Below are 22917 nucleotides of genomic sequence, written 5' to 3'. Positions count from 1 at the left end.
GGTAACTAAAATACCCATTTTCAGTAGAACTTTGCCCAAAAGATGAACATCAACTTCCACATATCCCACATAAGGTACCTAAGCCATTTGCAGCCTTTAGCTGAAGCCATGAGTAGGATTGTAAAGATGATTGAAATCGCTGGGATAAATGTTCTTCAAAAAATTGAGTTAAAGTACTCACCATGGAACCGGTGTCCAACAAGCAGGTTATTGTCACACCCCCAACAATAATCTCTACTGTGGGGCACTTCCCAATCAACTGTGTAACATTAGATGGGTTCGAGCCCACAACCCCCCCCCCCGACACTTGGGCTAGTGTGTCAGGGGGTATTAGTTTTCCTGCTGCGTACCAGAACGGCTTGAAGCCTCTCCGACATCAGGACCCCCCTCTAAAGGTGTTCTACAAAGGCGAGCAATATGCCCCAGCAGATTACATCGCAAACAGATAACTGAAACCTACCCCTGGAACCATGAGTAAAATGACCCACCCCTAGACTGGGTGCCAAGAGGAGTCATCTCTAAACGCTTCATGATAGCATCTAACTGCATTTGTTGCTTTCGAAGTCCCTCTTTTAAGTCAGCCAGCTCATCAGTACGTTGGGCCATGACAAAAAAAAGAGATTAAGGTCGGATCAGACTTGACGTCGTAGCTCCCTCCTCAAGACAACATCCCTAACGTGTTCAATAAACTGATCACATAACACAAACAATGTAATAAAAAAAAACAAGGGTCTTGACACTTAACTACTTCCATTAAAGACAGTAGAGCATGAGAATAAGCTCTTAGAGACTCCCCTTCACGCTGTCGCAGCTGAAAGAACTGTTTCTGTAAACTAATACAAGACTGAGCACAACCATAAACGCTGGCAAGAATGCTAAAAATTCTCTCTGGATCATTCCTTTCACCTATAGGACGGAAATTAACCTCTGTATGAGCTTTGCCATCTAATAGGTCAAATACAGTCAAGGCAAGTTCAGAGCGGGAACCAGGACATAATACCAAAAACCTGCGCACCTATTCTATCCAATCTTCAACGGCAAGAGAACTACTAGACACCTCTCCTGAAAACCTAAGACATTTCCTTTCTCTCGGCACATATATCAATCTCTCAATTACGCCACTAGCAGTGTCTGGATCCTCCGGAGCATCACCTTGAATGGGAGGCTGTACAGATGAACTTTCTCCTACTGGAGTAGCAACTGCAGCAGCCACTGTCCTCTGTGTCATCTCCTCTTTAAGCCTAGTATTTTCTACACGAAGCTGCTACACCAAATCAGTAAGAGCCCTCAACTGCTCTGCCACATCATCAGCCATTTTAATAATTAAGAAAGAAAAAAACAAAAAAAATGTATAATGTAAAACACTATCCACAAATCAAAAGAGCAATAATTATACTGGTTCCAATCTTGTCCAGCAGAATCACTGTTTCCTTCGGAATATTGCAATGGTTTGGATGATGATTTCAGCAGCAGTATCCCACTGCTGACCACTGTCTTCTCTCCATCCCTATACCATACACACTGAGCCACTGTAATAAAACTCTCTTACATCCAATTAGATACACGGTGAAATTGACATACAGCACACCCAAGGCTAACACTGTGCACAACCATGGTATTCAATACATCGACTACGCCACCCCTATATTATGGAAAAGGAGACCCCTTGCTAGGCCACTCAACCAAATGAGTGTGAGGGCCAGACAATAACACGTGTATCAATCAGAATGCCAAGTCTCAGTACAAATTTTATTTCAATTAATTACAAAAATGCACTAAGGAAAAAAAACACTATGCTGTAGATACACTTATGTATGAGTTTAAGCTGATTATATATAGACAACAAGTAACATATCACAGACCAACATATGTGGCCAAGGCCCTTTGAGTTGCACACTAGTCATGCAGTCAATAACACTACCACGCAAAACCAATATCAAACCACGGTCATCAAAAGCAAGATGACAGCACCACAGTAAACCACCTCCAAAGAGGGCACAACCAGAGCACCTAGGGTGACCCACCCCTTGACCAAAAAAAGAAAGAAAACTAAAAACAACAAAAACCACCTTCCTGGGTGCAACTACATAAAAAACGGCCTATGATATGTTATCACAATACGTTATAGCTAACGGCATTAAGGCCTAAACCCCAAAACAGTATTAATAAAGCCTTTTAATTTGTAAAATGGTAACAAGTGGCTCAGCTAATACAATGTCCACGCATGTAAATAAAACAATACACGGGAGAGAAAACAGTGGCCTGCAGCAATTCTGGCTGCAGCCCCACTGTATAACCAGAGAAATAACCATAATCACAAAACATAATTAAGCATTCTAAAATACACAATCACAAACATAGCCAACAGTGTCAGTACGTCACATTAAGCATATGGCCCACACCCATACATACAGTGTTTGTGACTTGTGCCCATATCTTTATACACAATATCACCATTTCAATTTTACATATACATACACTAATAATAATAATAATAATAATAAAAATAATAATAAAAAATACACCGTATCAATACATCCACACCTGTTCATGCATGTAAACCCATATGCCATCACCATGGTACCCCAATATTAAATGACATACCCGAATAAAAAGACACTGCTGTTGTCAACATGATTGATATACCAACGTTCTGTAGACACAAAATGTATCAGTAGGCGGCAGTCAAGCAACTCGAACGCCCTCCGACCTGCATGATACATAGACACTGATAAAACACAGACGAACAACAACGGTAGGGAGCACAAGAAACCTAAGCGACATACAAGCGGCATCAGCCCAGCACCAGTTAGCCAGTGCTAATGTCACTGCACACCAACCTACACCAAATTAGTCACATTCACCCACAGCTAAGAAATTCTCACGGGATAGGCCCCATTTCCCAACAGCTGCATTCAGCGCAAGCAATAATAGCCAGCGACCTACCGTTGATTCAGCTACCTGCGCTTCTCTATTTCTCAAGTGATTGGCTCCAGCCACCAGCACATGTACACCAACCAAGTTCCCCTAGTAGCGGCCACAACGCACCAGACAATTCCCACCGTCCCGTCGTTTAAACAAAGTGGACGTGAACTCACCTAGGTGTGCTCCCTTTTATCTTCCCCTGGGGATCACATGCTGCCTACTTGGGTTCCACCCACTCTACCATGGGTGTGTCCCTATAAGACCTCTACTGGTCTTTCAAAGCTGCAAGAGTCCATGTTATCCTATACAGAACTATTATGCATTTAGCCATAACACACAGACAATGCATGAATGTTGAGGTATTTGCTCCCTGATGCCATAGACATGGTTTTACAATATTTTTGCTGTATATACAGTCATATCAGAATATTATTACCACCTCTGTGTCTCTACACTCACTTTATTTTCTCAGTTCACCTGACCATAGAGAAACACACAGTTCTACAATAACCGATCATACGCCGTCTGTTTAATTGCATAATAGTTTGCCCCTTTCACCCTGTTCTTCAATAGTCAGGACACACACAAGACCACCAGAGAGCAGGTATAATTTGTGTGGTGGATCACATACTGCAGCACTGAGAATGATCCACGACACAAAACATACCTATGCAGATGCTGTCCTGAACATTGTACATAGTGACTGCTGGTTTCTATCACCAGGTAAACCAATCTGAATGTCATTGTTTACCAGTTACTTAAATGATGCTGAAATGGGGGGGGGGTTAATTATACCTGTTTATTGTTTATTTATATCTGCTATAAAAGAGAGCCTTCCAGTAAATGTTTGCCTTTCTCTCAGCATCTGCACAATCGAGAAGGAAAAAAAAAACTCAGGTCGTCCTCACGGACTGAGGGAACCTGTAACGATAATATTTGAGTGGTATACGTGTATAACCGTTTTGTGTCAAATGTAAATGCACAACTCATGCCACATGGTGGCGTTATGCTTCTAAGAGTGGACACAAACCAATCCTACTGTGGTTTGTAGATAGAATGTACGGGAAAATTGTTAAATTGAATTGAATTGAAAATTGTCACAATATAAAAATATCTTCATTTAAATTAGATAAATATGAGTGAAATCTTCTAGATATTTACAATGGATTTGGTGAAGAGTATAGCCAATGACGGTCTATAGAATGGGGGCCTTTTGTCCAAGGGTCCGCCTGAATTTATAATTCTCTGTTCATCAAAGACACTCAGAAAAATGTAGGTTTTATTAATCAGAAACCTAGCTGGCTGAATTATTTTAGAATTGGACGCACACCGGGGTTAAAAAGGAAAAGGATGTGTAATGGCCATAAAATCATGCATATCTTAAAAGGGAAAAATATCTTGCAAAGAAAAAAATGCAAGAAAACTTCAGCCGGATATCCAGAGCAGGCTATTCATGAAAGGAAACAATAAGGTCTAAATAAAAGCAGCCAACAATCGTCTATTGCTTCATTTCCTCTCCAAGAGAAGACAACGCTAAGTACATTTCAGAAACATATAATAATATAGTTTGTGTTTTTGTTATTAACTTTAGTCTGTTTAATGCTAGGAGCCCCAATGCCAATTCCTCACTCTTTTCACATTTGAGTGAAGACTGTAGCAAAGCAGCCTATGAATTTTTGGTTTAGCAGCTGTCTGATGTTTACAGCAGGGAAAAAGGTCCACAAGGTCCATGAGTTCCACTTCATTGTTCTATCTTTAAGGCAATTTCCTCTGGGAAATTCTCACAAACTCAAATAAATCAGGTAATCATGCGGCAAAACGGTAAAGATAATAATTACTGGAAGTGGAGCCATAAGTGGCCGTTCGTTATTTTTTCCAGCCCGTTTTCCGACAGGTTCCGCCCTTCTTGGGCTGGGATTTGCCAGAAGGCAGTTTGTCAGTCAGATTACAGCGTGGGTTCTGGCACCTTTAGCTGTACGATGGGAGTGTTGCAATCTTAAAGTGGCGTTATATTAGCTCCAGTCTATATACCTATATACGTATGTATTCATATAACATAACTTTCGCAGTGAAACTGTACACATTCTTTATTATCCATATACGATTAAGTACATTTCTCTATTTAGTTTTAGATGTCTTCTCTTCACGTGATGTATTCTATAGATGCTACCTGCCCAGTTAATTAACAATGGGTGTTTACATAATTTTAGGACATATAGGGTAGTAATACATTCTTCTGTAGGTATGTATTTTTTTCATTATGTTTTTTGTCAAATCGAGATTCATGTAGTATGTACAGTACTAGTCAGAAAAAGTATCAGACCTCTGTTATGAAATCTAATAGTTTGAAAGTGTGTGTGTGGTGTGTGTGTGAGTGAGTAATAGACAAGTGCAAATGTTTTGAAATTCTTGGGAGGATGGCAAAAAGCAAATTTATCACTTTAAACAATATTCGTATTATACTTTTATTTATTATATCAAATGTTTTGATATTGAATAAATAAGAATTGGTATAATGTTTGCAATATTTATTTTTTTATATTTTAAATTAGGAAATATTAATTGTGGATTAAATATGTAATGGCAGTGTACTTTAATTTTCACTTATAAAAACAACAACAGTTATTTATATAAGACTATAAGACATGATTATTTAAAGTTAAAATAGTTTTTAGCACAAAAAAGCGAAGGAGTCGCCAAAGTGATCCACTAACCAATCCCAACACAGAAGGGCAGGGCTTGTCGGAAAACGGGTGGAGAAAAATAAATGACCTCTTTTTTTCGAACGGGACGGTTTCTCGCATCTAATTGGTCGACTGTACACTGAGTCTGATGTGCAATTGGTCAGATGCGGTGTCAATATTCTGGTTTCTAGGAGCTCTTCACAAGTTTGAAACTTTTCATATAGGCGGAGTCATGTAGCAGAAAAGACTCTCGTAACCGATCTCTAACACTTCAATTATTTACACCGCTGGCCTGGCACTAAGTATAGTTTAACCGACCAGGTCAGCTCGTTTCTCTTGTCTTTCATTAGAGCTTCATCTTTTTCTTAGTGCATGTGATATGGCTGCTACAAACTGCATTTCTTAGATGGAGATTTGAAGAAGGAAAGTGGGATTGTAACTTATCACGGATTTGACGCCCCTGCATCCGGTTTAGGTTGGAGGTAAACATTTCTTTTCCCCTCTTTTAAAATAACTTTTTGGATTCCGCTAATACCCATAAAATGTACATAGACTAACTCAAACCCAGGATATTAACGATAATCTTTTAAATTCACCTTAGATATTTAGAGTTAGATGGAGATCATAGAAGCTCACAGCTATATTTATTTGTTAAAAAATTATCTGTCTTAATTTTACTTCACATTTAGTGTCAGTTTTGGTTTTTATTTTTGCTTACGCTTGGCATTCAGCCTGTTTATTAAACTTTAATATTAACGTAATCTACCATATTTAGATGTATAGTTCTACACTTATAAGCCTGTGCTATGTGTAACAGTGATTAGCTTGTAAAGTGAATGAAGAGCAGTAAGGAATGAGAACAATTGGTCTCAGTGCCTATGGCAACAAAATGTGTTAATGACATCCTGAGTAACTCGTTTACAGGAGATGTGACCTGATTTGCTGGTCAGTAAAATGTGTATGATGGCCTCAGCTGTAACCCAGGAAACACATGTCTCTCACGCCAATTTAAACCTCTAGTTGATTTTCAACATGAACTTTCTCATGGTCTTATATGAGCAGTTTGTAATTGTTACTACCAAAAATACAACAATTGATTTATTATTATTTTTAACACTTTTTCTGTAAAGTGCAACTCACAACAGATGAAGAATTAAACTACCTTCTAGTGACTAAATTACATAGTTTATGCTCCATAGTGTGGGTCCCTAAACATGGATTCAGCCTTATATAAAATTTTAGGATTTTAGCTTTGGAACAGTATCTCTGATACATTCAGACAACTGGATGCATGTAAAATTAATTAGGTAGTGAAGAATAATGTTTAGAGAAAACAGTTTGCTCCTTTAAATTAACATCTGGAATAAGATGACAGGCACCTTTCAGCTAATTCAAAGCTTTATAATTACTGTAGACTTAAAGGAGCAATTACTGTATGTCTGATCATTTGCTGTAAGGGTGGACAATGTGGCAAAAATGTAACATTATGGTATATTTCAGACATTGGAACTCATTTTGTGAATGAAACGTTTGTAAGAAGCCAAGTCATCTTATATTACATATAAGACACCTTCTCTACATAATTTCACTTAAACCGCTTTAACACTATCTAAAAATAAGACGTATAACATTTATACATTTTAACAATCTCAGAAAGAGAAATTTTACATATGTTGACTAGGTTTAAGAGGTCTTAAAATATTTATTGCAGTGAGGTCAAAATTCGTCACCACCAGTGGTTATAAGGGTTTTGGTGGGTTTGTACGTGATCTTTATCTACAGGCTTTATGACCTGCTATTATGGCAGTTACTAAAAAGACATTCTGTGTGGTATTCCATGGCTTGGACAATTCTGAAGAAAGCTTTTACTTCATGTCACAAGCTGTTAAGTCAATGAAATGACTTGAGAGTTGAGAACATGCTTTTCTTTTCTTCATGCATGTGAATGTATCCCTTGCACAAACAAAGTCATACTCATAAAATATAATTTTGTGCAACAGCAGAAAGTACAGGAAATGCTTTCAGCTGTGGTCTGCTCCATAGCATTTCATCTGACTGACTCTATGCACACCAACATAGGCCCATCACCTTCATGATGTTTAATTACTGTATAAAAAATTGAAATGAAGGTGTAAATATTTTTTGGTTACACCTCATTCAATAAATCTGCATTATCGGGATTTTGTTCCTATACAGGTTAGCCACTTTTAAAAACATTCAGGTATATACACACTCAAGATCCATTTTAAACATTTCCTCAGGAGGTCTGACACATTTTACCCATAAATTGAAGTGTAAATGTTTCCGTTTCTCCAAGCCACATTTAACACCCAAAATCCCACTAAATATTGTATTTTATATATAGAGTGTTTTTACGAAGGCCCAGTGTCAGTAAATTGCTATAACCGAATACAGTTTCTCCCTCTCACAGAAAATGCATCTGGGGTTTTTTTTTTCTTTTTTTTTTTTTTTTTCTTTAAGACAGAGACCGTCAATGTTTGAAAAACATGAACCATGATGAGGGCATTGCTCTATTCCTGCTCCGTAGCTGGGTAATATTGACTGACTTTTACTATTTCTGATTACTTAAGGTAGAAATATCTCACATTACAGAGATGCATACAAGTAAACACAAACCAAAAGTGCTACAAATCTAAACAACTCGAGTAACAAACGAGTTTCTGTGGTAATTCAAAGTGAATAAAAACGTACAGACAAGTTAAACTTCAGCCACATAGAAACAGCAGAGATAGAGTTTACACACAATCATATATGTACCCTATGGAACAGATGTAGGCTCTTCTTCAACACTAATTTCAACAGACCAGATCCAGGTCTTATCAGAAACTTGTCCATTTTGCTGGATATCTCCACAAAAATTGCAGACTCACCCAAAGCTTCTAGCAATGTGGCGCTGTTCTAAGTATAGACAACCAGCCAAGTCACCACAAACGACAGTGAATTGTGAAATGTTTTTAAATTATAATTTCTTTTTTAATCATGGATCACATTTTAAATTATGGCCAAATAAATTAATGATAAATGGATGTGAAAATTACAAAAAAAAAAAAAAAGATACAACTTCTAATGCTTTTCTGCAGCAACCCCAGTGCCCACTTGCAGCCCCCAGTTTGAGAACCGCTGGCATAGGCCCCATGTCTTGTTCTTTCTCCAGAGGACATCTCTCAAAAAGAATCAGGGACCCAGCCAAATACATTTCAACAGCGATTTCTTGAAATCAGAGAAAGGTATCCTGCATATGCCCCTATATACACAGGCAGTTCTAAGACTAACAAACAAACAAACAAACAAACATCAGCTGCAATAGTGTCTGGTCGGCTACAGAAAGGAATTAGACTCCTGAAGCTCGATTTTCACAGTTGAAAAGCCCAAATGCTGCCCCTAGCATTAGAGTATGCAGAAACAGTTGAACAACGAAGGTTACATGTATGCACAGACTCCAGGTCCTGTCTACTGGCACTCAGATCCAACCACCCAACAATCCTGAATGTTCTACGGGAAGTGTACTGCTACACGCTTTTGTTGGATACCTGGTTGGGTGTTTTAAACAAATAAGGAATAAGGGTTATATTTAAAAAAGTGGCTGTGATTTACAGGCTTGCATAATTTCATATGTAAAGTGGGGAAAAAATTAAACAATAGGCTGGCAAATAATGTCACAATTAGCTTTGTAAACAGACTCATTTAAATTGGAATTAAAATGTTCAAATATGTAAACTGTGACAAACATCTGCTTCCTAAAATGACATTTAACCCAGAAGAGAGAGAACATTAGCCTCCTCTAATGAAACTTTTCAGGTGAATATGGCAAGTGAAATTTGAAGATTGTTAATACTGGAAAACAACACCTTTGTTCACTTTTAAATAGTTTGATTATGGGCCATTCTTTTTAGCTATGAGGTTCAAAAAATTGTCTAGTGCTTGTTCATGTAAGTTCAGTTTTCCTCATCTTGACAACCGTTGTAAGCTTCATGCCTAGGACAGAGGGGGCGGGGGCAGGCAACTCTCTCCTGTGTTTTTAATTTGTAACGCAATACCCATTTTAAATATTTGCTGCCAGTATTACAGCTTGCTTTTTAAAGATAAAATTTTCAGCATTGTTCAGATGTTTATATTTGACATTTATTTCAAACCAATTTGTTGATGTATTTATTGTAGTCCATGTACTCATCAAGAACAGAATGTTTGTGACACCTAAAAGAAATATCGAAAGAAAATTTGGATTAGCATTTGTTCACCAGATTTTGGCTATAAAATGTAGACCTCAAGATCTGCAATAATGGTGCACAGTTGAAAAATATGTAAAATATACAACTTCTTGTTGCTTCCAGAGCACCCAAGTTGTCCTAAATGTGCTTTTGTGCACATTGAATGAAAATGCATCCAGGCATTGTCTATTGAAATGTAATTGTTTGTGTAAACCTAACAGTTAGGTAAAATAATTGCAGTCAGCCTAAATGATTGCCGCAGGCTTAAATAATTGTGGTTATGCAAAAAGACAGACCTACATGCAAAAGAAACATTAATCCAGATTCATACCTGCTGTGTATTTTTGTATTCTGTAGGCTGCCACTTAAATTTTCTGATTTCACCTTGTTGTGCAAGCATTTGGTCACTGTCATATTTAGCTAATGACACAATTTCCTACATAAGCCTTATTTTTTTCAAATTGTTCGATGCATTATTCATCCGTTGAGCTGTTTTGTGGCATTTTTATTAATTAATTGCACTGCTGGCTTTTGTAGATCTAACGAGACTGGTAATTAATAAAAATAAATACATATATATATATATATATATATATATATATAGTAAAACATACAGTGTGCCTGTGTTTTGAGAATGACACAGATTGAATGAGAGAATGATGGCAGGACAACTCAGCTATGTCACTCAGAGCCTTGACTTCAAAAGTCCTGGTGTCCTGGTGTTACATAAACAGGCCTAATGAAGGTAGAGAATTGAGAGCACATGAAAGGGATGTAACTATCCCTCACTGGCTTTTTAGGCTCACTCTTGAAATCTTGAAGTCAAACAGCATACACTTACCATTGTTTCTTTTTGGAGCAGGGGATGGCAAAAAAAATTGCAGTTTTTCTTGTGTTTGTTATTGTTTGGGCCCACTCCAGCAACATGCAGCTTGGTTCAATGTGGCTAGAGTGGGCAGGGCATGAAGAGAAAGGTGGTAGAGGTTTCAGGTGGATCCACTTACTCATAGTCTCTCTCACCTGAGACAATCAGGGTTAGACAGAGCTGTTTGATGGTGGCTGGAAACTTCATAGCCTGGCCTAAAGTCCATGATCTTTTTTACATTCTGCTTTAATCCAAGCAGTGTACTGTTACTGAAAGCCTGAAACATGGAGGAGGTACTCCTATACATCCAGGAAGGTGAGTTTCACTTCAGGTTAGGTAATGAAATACCTTGGCCTCTCTTTGGCTCACTTTGCTCAGGGTCCATTGAAGAGTCTAGCTTACTTGGCTATTTTTTTGTAAAGGCCCCTGTATTTTAAATTCCTGAGGTTCGTTTCAAGTTATAAAAATGTATGTACCCACACATAAATACAATACACTTACTCGTTTTCCACCTCTGTATAGTGTGTTGCTTTGTCCACATCATATATGTCTACTAATACTGTTACATCATGTTTAACCATATGAATAATTTATTTACAGCATTGTTATTTTTATTTATGATTGCACGACATGCATTTAATGAATCTGTGGCAGTGAAGACACCCACACACACAGGGCAGCCAGCAGTCATCCTCAGCACCTGGGAAGCAGTTTTGTTTAATTTATTTCTGTGCTGCCACCTCAAAACAGCTGATTAAATACATTGTTTTGCTGTTTGTTGGGACATAAACATAACAGAATGCTAGCAAGATGGAAGTCAGCCTAAATAACTAATAACTGGATATTTGTATAATAATTTTGACTGGTGTTTTAACCATTGTTAGATTTTATTATTTTTTTTAAATGGGACATTTGTAACCTGTAGTCCCACACTAAGACCAGCTGCTCTTGCCTGGCCATTACTTTTGAGTTGTTTTCATTCACACTTGTGTAAAACTCACCACTAATGACAGTGCTTGACAGCGGGTTACTACCCAGTGTTCCCTTGGATGAGGTTCAAAATCATTTTACTGTACCACAGTTGGCAGTGTGAGGCTTAGACAGCATTTCTTAGCAGAAATGTTCCTTTGAGTTTCAGCTTCAAGATGCATTTTTTTTCTCTCCACATTTCATGTCAAATCTTTGTCTTACTAGAATTCTGTGAAGCTGCTTTGTGACAACATCAGTTGTAAAAAGCGCTATACAAATAAATTTGATTTAGATTTGCCTATTGAAATTATCCACTTTTTTTTGTCAACAAATTGCTTTTGATCTCTGGCTTTATCTTAAAGCTAAAAACATTCCTGGGAAATTCATTACTTCAGAGAATGCATTTCTTGGGTACATTAGTAAAATGTGACATTTTCCTCGCAGCAGGGTGGTGCAGTAAGCCTAAATTGCATCTCTAAATTTTTGCCCTGTGTTTGTGTTTTATTTATTTTATTATTTTATTCCACCTCCCCCTTTCACAGAGCCAAGCATGACCATGTATCTGCTAGCCTCACATAGTGTCTTTCTTCAAAGGATTTCTCTTTGGGCTGGGCAAAGCAGCGGGTAATCTGAAGGATAGATCCGTCTATGTGGCTTTGGCTTGTGGAGCTATGTTTCTCTCAAGATTGGTGATTTAGGTATATATTTTTTTCCCCAATTCCACTGAGGGTGAAAATACATTAGATGTGCACTTTTAAAGGAATGCAAACAACACCATTCAGAAGAAAATGTTTAGGAAAAGAGAAAGCTCTTGTACCATGAGAGCTGGTCTTCCCATGGATTTAATTGTATTTTGAAGGTGAGGAGCTCCATGTCCAATACTGAGTCATATGCTCTTTTTCAAGAAGCAAGTGTTACAAATTACAGACTTAGGCCCTACCTTCATGGATAAGGGGGAAACTGTTGCTGAAGACGTGTGTGCACGTTCATTGTATGTGAAGCGTCCAGTGAATATATATTTAGAGCTGCCAATTACTTGATTACACTGCTACTCTTATTTTAATAAAAATTCCATCTGATTAAGATCAGTCTCATTAAGAACCAATGTTAAATCCTTTGGATGCATTATTGTAAGGAACCTATAGTCGTGGACATACCAAGTTATACACATTGTATAACAGTATATACAGTTTTATATAAAGGCTAGTTTATCTTTGACCTTTATGGTAATATGGGATGCTTGAAAGACTGTACCATTGGGATTAGTTGATTATTCACCACAATCAGTAGATTTGCAAATACAGTTTAATACAGAACAGAAGTGGACATGGTATTTCTTCTGTCTTCAAGCTTCAGGAGTAAGATATAAACAAAGCCATTTAAAGTCAAGTGGTTTGATGTGATATGCTGGCCTAACTTTCCAAGGATTGTTCACAGCAATGATGGAAACAAGACATCAAGAATTTAATGCTTCTCAAAAATCCTCTCAGTATTATCATCACTCTCCACTATGAAGATGATTCTATGGTTGTTTTGAGAACTGTGTGCATTTACAGTTTTAAAGTTTTATATTCAGCCTTTAATACCAGGTGTAGGTTTGCTGCTAATTTTGTTTAATAAAATAGGCCTGTATCTAAACTCTGCTTTTAAAATGCTGGCAAATAATTGACTAGCAAATTTTGTGATATGTGATTAAATTCGTTATTTCTAAAAATTAAACTCAAGGTCCAAATTCACCAAGAATTAAATCTGTTTTTTTTTTCTCCCCAGGATGGATGCATGAAAACTAAAAATTGTCTGGCCTCAGAAAGAAGTCAATACTGTAGTCTGAGGTTAGCTCCCTGTGTGTTTTTCTTCCTGGTGACTATAGAATGAAGTGAAAGGAGCTTTTTTTAATTTATTTATTTATTTATTTTTAAATATAGCTTTTTTGTCTTTTAACAATATATTGTGAGAAGCCTAAACTTGGGAATGTGCTCTGTGACTGGCATGAGGTTATGAGTAGGGGCATATCTGTGTCAGTCCAACTCCTCACAACATTAAATGACAGCTGTTTTTCGTGGTGCAAAATTTGACTTGTGCAGGGTCAGCAATGCACCAAATGTCACAGCATGCATACCCAGTCCCACTCCTTACCCACTCAAATTTTGTCTCTGCCCACCCAAACTCAAAGCCATCTAAACCAAACAAAGCTTTTTTTTTTTTTTTTTTTTTCCCCTTATTTCTTCTTTTCTGCTTTTTGATTGGCACATAAACTGTCTCATGCATCATAGTAAAGCAGTCAGGTTCTATCACTGTAAACAGGATAGTTAGAAGATCCAAAAATGACGATTATACTTTAAGCTCAAACTGCATGATATAGTTTAATATAGCTTATTTTTGGTGATGTTTTAGCGTAATATTCCATTTAATATATTTTGGGGTTCTAGTGTAACTCTTTTAGTTCACACTTTAATTGAAGTATTTTTCACACATTTTAATTTATGCATATTCTTTAAACATTTAATAAACTTAGTGATTTAAAAAAAAAACGTATGACATGTAACCCCTGTTCAACTAAGCACCTTATACTTGAGACCATCTCTAAAGCGCATGTAGCGTTAAATTTTATCCCTCTCTCCCTCTCACTGTGTGCTGTCTCAGTAGCTCGTGTTGAGTGTCTGCTTTTATTAGGATCCTTTCTGTTTAGAAAAGTGTTAAAGATGGTCTAATAAGAGTATTATGTTGCCCTAAACTTTTAGAATTTTTTAAAACCTACCCTGAATCATGATTGACATAGTGTGTGGTTATTTTATAAATAAAATCTCTGGTGAATAAAGAAATGGGTATATGGAAATGTTAATGTTGAAAGACATTTGCTTTCAAAATACTTACAAACAAGTGAAAGAGAAAAAAAATGGCATTAGAGTTATATGAAATATATGCAGTATATATTGACAAAATATTTGGTTCAGTTATTGGTTTGTTGCTAGCAGTGTCTGCCCAGATTAGCATTGTGGCTAATATACAAATTTAAAACTTAAATTACTGTCAGGTGTTGATTCATTGCTTATTTATCTTCTTTTTCGGAAAATTAATGGACTCTCCAGATCCAAGAAACTGAGCTGAGAATGGCAAGTCCCAGTGAGCTGAGCAGGTGACATCAGCCGCGCACACATTCAATCAGCGAAGAAAATGTGTCTGTCTGTGTAGAGAAGACTCCAGCAAATTTTCTGATACAAATACATGAGAAAGACAATTAAAAAAAAAACAAAGAAAAAACGTTGCTAAAGTAAAAGAAACTGGGAAATGTTTCTATTGCAGTTGTTACTTATGTTCTGATTAAACCGTCCAGAATTGAACCTATTATGGACACGTTTGTTGGCCACATGTGAAGAAGTCAGAAATGAGACAGAATAGTCGCACTGCTGGGATGTAATCAACCTATAAATGTGTCCTTCGAAGTATGCAGCCCCCAGTATTCTAAGCAATTGCCAAGATTGCTCTAATGGAAAGAACTACATTACAAAACAACTTCATTGTGCTGGTGAGAAACTGCACAATTTTCCAAGTGCTTCTCATGCCCTCAAACCTGCAACATGTCCCATGAAAACAATCTTAACGTTCTGAGAACTGAGGTTTCCTTTCAGCATGCTGATGTTCTGTTTTTATCATTGATTATTGTGTCCCCAAGCAGGTGTGTGCTGGAAATTGTTTCCTTAGGCCACAGGGAAGTCTAGATAAACATCTGCTGTACTAAGTTGGATGAATGAGTATTGTCTGTGAACATAACACCCCACAGTTCCTGTTCCCATTCTGGCATAACCCCCCCCCCCCCCCTTCCTCAGTATTTATCTCCAAATACCAACCTACACTTATTTCTCTATTAATATCCATATTATATTCTAATGGAATGCTTTATACATTATGTGCATTACATCTGAATTATCCCTTGCATTCCATTCAAAAATTTAATGCGGGGAAACTTTCACTGTCATACCATTTTTAAATTTGGATAAATCATATTTGCAAAAATGATTCTTAAGTCAACATAATCAAAAGTGGACAATTTGTACAATACTGTTTCATGTCTTTTGGTTATATCAAGCTTAATTATATTATGTACAAATGAGTTCGTTTTACAGTAATCTCCAATCAAATGTAATGACACTTGACCCACGCCTTACTACATCTGACATTTAGATTAGATTACAGCGTACCAACATGTGGGGAACATCAGTAATGTTTCACCTCTTCTTTCTTTCACACATCATAGACAGACCAAATTTGAGCTTACACTTGGAAATGTGTCAGAATTCAGATCTATTTCAGATAACTATCCCCTCAAAGAAGAAAATCAGAAATGGTTCAACATGGAGTGTGTTTTGTCAGATTAAAAAGAAAATGTATGAACTGTATGTCTATATTTTGACAGATACTTTGCTGTAGAAGTGCTTCATTTAAAATTGGATGTATTTCACTGCAATAACTTAATAATTACAATATTGACTAGCTAGTGTTTTAAAGAACCAATTTTAATATTTAATCACAAAGTAGCAAAATGTAAACAGTAAATCATTATTATTTAAAAAAAAAAAGCCAAGAGGCTACACACAAGTTAAAGAATCCAGGTGCTTTTTTTAGTGCTTGAATGAGCCTGTTATCAGCAAAATTATGACGGTTATCAGTATTATCACAATATCAATATCTAATATCGTTTATGCATTCACAAAATAAAATAATTTCTCTAGTTTTATATTAAACATCACAATATTTTAAATAGTTATACACAAATAATCCTAAATTAACACTAATCCCTGCAGTCTGCCATTTTCTTGTTAGTCTTTTGTAAAGCTGTTTAAGTTATTTAGTTATTTTGTGAAAATACATTTGCTACATTGACAAATGAGGCCTCTTTAAGAGGAATATATATTTCAAATAGCTCCTAGAGCACAAAGGAAAATGCGTTTAGATGTAAACTGTTCACAGTGAAACAAAGTGGCATGTAACAACCCTGTTGAAAGTGGAAAGTCAATCAGATTCTTAATAATGTAAAGTAGAGGGGGTATAAAAAACTTAAATATAATTATAGCACCATTTTAATATGGAATTGATTGCCTAGCTTCCAAATCATTAAAGGTGATTTGGAGCAGCAAGTTTATATTTCTGCCTAGACTGCCTTCTTTTTTTGCATTAGACATTTTGTTTGTCATTTTAAAAAAAAGTGCTTACTGTGTGGAAAAGAATAAAAAAAAAAAAAAAGTTGATCACAAAAAATGTCTCTCTAAACAAACCTGCCAGTCAGCAACTTGTCTCTAGCTATTCTGTTTTGACAAAATAATTAAAGACTGGGCACTTCATTGCAGATAAACTTTACTAAATCACATGATGCAAGTAACAGCCATGGGTCATACCCCAAATTCAGTAGAGGATTCTCATTGAACTCATTTTGGCACAAATACTGCACTTGATGAAATGCAATCATGTGTTGTGTTTTGGCAAGTTCACAGCGCCACACAATGGAATACAGTGCAGTTGGATTAACTGCATTTTAAATTTGTTATTGTTAAGTTAGGTATGGAACACATTTGGTATGTGATTCTTTAAATGTTAATCCACACACATTGTGTATCTATTAAATGATCAAATAACATTAAATCATTTTAATGAAATATAAGTGTTTTTATTTTCGAAATCAAATGCTTAGGGTTCTTTTCCCCGCAGGAATGAGATCATGCAATGAGAAGACTTTAGTGGTTTTGCTTTTAATTTCAGCAGGTATTCTGCATGTTACTATGGAATAGCGTGAAGTGTGTTTCATTTCACATTTTCCCCCCATTGTGATTTGTTTTCAGTTTGTTTTTCAATTCTTCTCCATAACAAAACGCTCAAAATAACAAATCATTTATCAGGGTAATTGAATTAATTCATTCATTCATTATCTGTAATTGCTTATTCTGTTCAGGGTCGTGGTCAGTCCAATGCTTACCTGGAATCACTGGGCATAAGGCAGGAACACACCCTGGACAGGGCGCTAGTCTGTTACAGGGCACTCCACACTCACACCTGTTTTTTTTTTTTTCATGGCCTGTCCACCTATCAGTGGGTGTTTATAGTCTGTCGAAGGAAACCCTCACACACAGGAAGAACACACCAAACTGCAGAAACCCTCAGACACAGGACCTTGGCTGTGTGAGAGCATGAACTGTTCCATCCCCAGTGCCTTCCTAATAATGTATTACAATAGCAATATCATGTTGCCCACCATTTTTATTCTAAAATCTATGCATGTTGCATAATACGTTGTTTTTTTTTTTCCATGTCTCATTTTGATCTCCTCTTTGTTTTCTAATTCCAGACAATATGGACTCCTTCAGTACGAAGAGCCTGGCCCTCCAGGCCCAGAAGAAGCTGATGAGCAAAATGGCAAACAAGACTGTGGCCAGCCTCTTTATCGACGATACCAGCAGCGAGGTCCTGGATGAGCTGTACCGTGTCACTAAGGAATACACACGCAACCGAAAGGAGGCACAGAAGATCATCAAGAACCTCATAAAGATGGTAGTCAAGCTGGGGGTCCTCTACCGCAATGGTCAGTTCAGCAATGAGGAGCTGGAGCTGGTGGAGCGCTTCCGCAAGAAGGTGCACACTCTGGCCATGACAGCGGTCAGCTTTCACCAAATCGACTTCACCTTTGACCGACGGGTAATGAGCAGTCTCCTGAATGACTGCAGGGATCTGCTGCACCAGGCCATCAACCGCCACCTAACAGCCAAGTCTCATGCACGGGTCAACCATGTCTTTAACCACTTCTCAGACTGTGACTTCCTGGCTGCACTGTACAGCCCCTCTGAGGTCTATCGGGCCCACTTGCAAAGAATCTGTGATGGGGTCAACAAGATGCTGGATGAAGGCAGCCTCTGACCTTGTTTTTTGCCCCTAAAAGCTTTTTTTTTTTTTTTTTAATGTCTTGTATGTCCTTTTTAACTTTTGTATGTGAATGTTTTAATTATCTGTTTTTGGTCAAGCACAGCTGGCCTCTAGTCCACCAAAGAGATTTTAAGCTGTTTCTGGCCCACTACACTTTGTGTGGGAGGGGCCCTGATGAATATAGTTGGCCCAAGTGGTCTTTCCATGATAATGCCACACCCTCATGTTTTCTTGCTTAAGCTATTAAAGACAGCAGACAAGCATGACTCCTATTCTAATCCCTCACTCCTATATGGCTGGATTATTCAGGGGCCTTTTCTAATTCAAGGGAAACGCTGAAGGAGCAGATGGACATGCTTTCCTATGCTTCTTGGTGCAGCATTGCTACGAGAGGAATTCTGTAGTCAAATATTTTATGCACTAGTCAATTATGAAGGAGGTTTTGGTTTTAATGTTTCATCTCTAATATGGGATTAAGGTTTACATTGCACCCTTTTATGTTTTGATTACAAAAAATGCCAGACCAGCTGGGAGTGATCAAAGGACCTATATACACAGACTCATTGCATACAGTTTCTAATCTTTTTATGATTTAATTCCTGTGTGAGCCATGTGAGAACAACGGAGGCCAAGATGAGAACTGAGGGTTATTATACATATAATAAACCAGTTTGATTGTGAAAGTGGCCACATTGTAGGCCTGTTGTAGGGCTGCACAATATATTGTTGATTTAACATTTATCACAATATTTCCCTTTCCAACACTGCTATCGCAGAAGGCTGCGACATGCAAATGAGCCTCAAACAAAGCACTATTTTTGTTCTTGCTCTGTGACTGTCCTCAACAAGCTTAGATATTTTTCGAATAAGAGCTGCAGCTGTGATCTAACACAAATGTAAATATTTCTAGCCAATGATCTAGGCTTGTATTTAACTGTCACATTTTATGGGCTCTTTTAATACACTATATGTCCAGAAGTTGTTGTGTATTAAGTTACCTGTTAACAATCCTTAGTGAGCTATGCACAAGCTGATTGTGTATCAGTAGAAATGTGTGAGACTTTCTGGAGCAGCTTCTTGTGACCTTAAAGTCAACATGCTCAATGTGAAGTATAGGTTTGTTTTTCACAATCCTAGAGCCTATATAATACATGAGTGTTTTTATTTATATCATTAGAGCATTTCATTTACTGATTATCAGTAAGGTAGTTCAAGAAACGTAAAAAGAAGTGTTTTTAAGAAAAATCACCTGCTTCAGCATTAATTTAAGAAGTGACATTGGATGAGTATGTTTCCAGTGTTTCGGCCATGTAGTGTATATTAAAAGAACAAGTTCTATGCTATTTTTTTAAATATAAATCCATATTGTGCAGCTCTGCAATGGCTTTATGCTTTTATGGCCTTGACTGATTCAGTCTGTGGTTTTTACCCTGATGCAGTTCCTTATTGGGAATGAAAGAAATACATATATTGCATAATGTGTACTTTTATTTGCCTGAAAATTTTATATTCTTGTCAAATACCTTATACCTCTCCCCACACTTAAGTGCTTTTCTTCTCTTCTTTGTCTGCTGCAGTGACTTTATTTACACGTACTGAAAAACAGCTCTGCCAAAGAGAGGCTTTGGTTTTTGACAGCAGTGTCTCTTTTCAGGGGAGAAAAGTAGGAGTGCTGCTCTTGTTTTCAACTTCTGTCCAGTTCTGTCTTCATTAAATTCTCTAGCACAGTCCTGAAGCAGAATATCAGCACATCTTCTGATTTAACAATTCAGCATAAAAATGTACATATCCAAACTGTACCTACATAAATACATTATTTTATAAAAACTAATGGCATTAATATTAAAATGTGCACTAACTCATGGGATTTTGACAAAAACAGACTTGCACCTGAGTCTGGCCACACGAGTAGTAATCACAGTTTAAGTTCATTTACAGTTCACAGTAGTAAGAACACAAGGTGGAAAAAAACTTAAATCTTTGGAACTGGAGTGCTACAAAAACAAATTTGCACACACACTTACATGCTTTGTTTGTGAAGGGGAACTTTGCAGCTAGGTTATCCAAGGTCCTTTTAGGGTAGTTTCCATATTTCTGAGCTGGTTTTTTTTTTTTCACTTTTACAAGACTAGACTCTCATCTCTTTATTTTATTTATAAAATACTATTATGTGTATTAATGCATATTTTCTTTAGAATGTTTTTGGGGTCTAGTAGATTAAAGCATGCATGTGGCCTAGATTATGACCTACTAATCCCTGAACTGTGGTACAGCATTGGCGTGTTCACTTTTTTCCCCCCACTTGAACAAGTCATTTTGGCTTATTGTATTTTTGTGTTTTATTCTTCTTATTTGTATGTACAGGTCTTAGTGTGTATTGCCTGTTTTTGAATGATCTGTGATTGGGTTGCAGTGTAGTGCATGAGTCAGTATCTGCCTGACCGTTTTCCCTTCCAACACATACTTATGTGTTTAGAGAAGTTTGAGCTTTGGATCAGTTCTCAAAACACATGCGGAATTGAAAAATGGTTAGTCAAGGAAAGGTCAGAAGTGCCAGAAAAGAAATGAATCTGCTTGTGTTGTGTGTTGCCTTTTTTTTTTTTAGGGCTTCAGAACTTCTGTGAATATTCAAATATTCGGGGGGAGTGGGGTGTTTAACAAAATCTGCTTCTAACCTGTGCTGGGGCTCAAATTTCGGGCACATAACTGACAAAATGAACTGTTGTGTCACCTCGCTTCATGGTAAGTGTGTTGTTTTAGCATGGTAGGCTGTTTTATGACTGAGTTTTAGGTTTCATTTGCACAAAGACTTTTGTTTTGATGAGCCTGAATAAGTGTGAAGTGGGCAGAGTACTGTTACTCCTGGAGAGCCCGAATGTGCTTTGCCTTTATAACATTTCTCCAAAAAACTCATTCAATATCTGTAACCGCTTATCCAGTTCAGGGTCGCAGTGGGTCCAGAGCCTACCTGAAATCATTGCGCGCAAGGCGGGAATACACCCTGGAGGTATCCTTCACAGAGTAACTCACACATTCACTCACACACTCACACCTACCAGACACTTTTGAGTCACCAATCCACGTACCAACGTGTGTTTTTGGACTCTGGGAGGAAACCCATGCGGACAGAGGGAGAACACACCAACTCCTCACAGACAGTCACCTGGAGCAGGAATCCAGGTCCCTGGAGCTGTGTGACTGCAAAACTACCTGCTGTGCCACCGCACCACCCCCTCTCCAAAAAAAAACAGAATATCCAAGCTTCAAAATTAGAAACCAAATACATACCCAACATACAAATATCAGAATATCCAAAAACTTGGGGCCAGCCCCATTGTTCAGAAAATCAGCGCTCCGTGCCCGCTTTAAATTTAAGGCTGCACTTCGGCTCTAAGCATGGCTCTGCTCGCTGAGTCACTTGCTAACCTCTAAAGGCACAGAATGTACACAAATAAACCAGAGCTTTGTGGAGGTGTTCTAATTTAAGGTGTAAAGCTATGGAGTAAGATTACTGTAAAAAAAAAAAAAAAAAGCTTTGTTCCCTCTTTACCTGAGTTGAAGTGTCTTTACATATTAGAGCCCTATTTCTAAGTTTTATTTTCATGTGGTAACTGATGAATATAGTGGAGAACTTGTTAGTTTCAGGATAAGCTCAGGAATTCTGTGAAGCCAGGTTAATACATTCAAGTTGTATTACCACAGATATATTTTTGTAGAAGTGGTTTTGTTTTTACCAAAATCAAAGATTACAAATATGTCCTATAGTGTATAGAAATCTAAACAAATAACTGAATAATACTAGTTATTTTTTTATATGGGATATATGTCCATAATCCCAATAACCAGCCCATTGATTTGTTGAATGATTTATTTTTTAGTTTTTTCTTTCATATTTCTGCATTTTATTTTTGTGCTTTGAATTTGAAGCAGATTCCTCAATATTCCTCCAGATTTGACATAATAATACTGCTCTGATGGAAAGAGGATAGCTCCAACTTTCATGAGAGACCATCTTGTATCTGCCTTAAAGAGTATGAAATTTATGAAGTGAAGAACATGAAGGATGCAAGTCTGGAACCAACATTGTGTATGAAGCTGACAAAATGAACTGTAGCTTTGCCATGATTCGTTGTAAGTAGGTTGCTGTAGCGTTAGGTGGTTTTGGGCTTTGTTCAAGACTTTTACATTGACAAGGCTGAATACATGTGGAATGGAGGGTTGCCTTTATCGCCACGTTATCCAAAAAAACAAACCAAAACAAAAAACGAATATCCGAATCTCAAAATTATCAATCGAATTCCTACCCAACGAATGAATAGCACAATATTCTGGGCCA

General features: G+C 37.3%; 1 protein-coding gene across 8 annotated transcripts; it reads left to right on the top strand.

The window, feature by feature from the left end:
- The first annotated feature begins 5828 nt into the window (after positions 1 to 5828).
- On the top strand, positions 5829 to 22018 carry tnfaip8l1 (tumor necrosis factor, alpha-induced protein 8-like 1). 8 transcript variants are annotated; one of them, XR_010795781.1, is made up of 4 exons: positions 10889 to 11018; positions 12267 to 12370; positions 13443 to 13504; positions 14762 to 15481. XR_010795781.1 is itself a non-coding variant. In XM_066648242.1 (4 exons), the coding sequence occupies exon 4, from the start codon at positions 18015 to 18017 to the stop codon at positions 18573 to 18575; it is 561 nt and encodes a 186-aa protein (XP_066504339.1). In that variant the 5' UTR covers positions 10889 to 11018; positions 12267 to 12370; positions 13443 to 13504; positions 18010 to 18014; the 3' UTR covers positions 18576 to 22018. The 8 variants fall into 8 exon arrangements, 6 of the variants coding, with proteins under 6 accessions (XP_066504340.1, XP_066504337.1, XP_066504341.1 ...); XM_066648242.1 differs by lacking the exon at positions 14762 to 15481 and adding an exon at positions 18010 to 22018; XR_010795782.1 differs by lacking the exons at positions 10889 to 11018; positions 12267 to 12370 and adding an exon at positions 5829 to 6091.
- Positions 22019 to 22917: the final 899 nt, after the last annotated feature.

Source organism: Hoplias malabaricus, chromosome 16, assembly GCF_029633855.1.
Source record: "Hoplias malabaricus isolate fHopMal1 chromosome 16, fHopMal1.hap1, whole genome shotgun sequence".
NCBI classification, from domain to species: Eukaryota; Metazoa; Chordata; class Actinopteri; order Characiformes; family Erythrinidae; genus Hoplias; species Hoplias malabaricus.
The sequence above is the reverse complement of the archived record's forward strand: the minus strand, read 5'-3'. Positions and strand labels throughout refer to the sequence as shown.

Coding starts and splice junctions, on each gene's coding strand:
- tnfaip8l1 (XM_066648239.1), top strand. CDS start 10,988: ATGGAGGAGGTACTCCTATACATCCAGGAAG. Junction 11,019..18,009: donor ACTCCTATACATCCAGGAAG/GTGAGTTTCACT, acceptor TTCTAATTCCAG/ACAATATGGACTCCTTCAGT.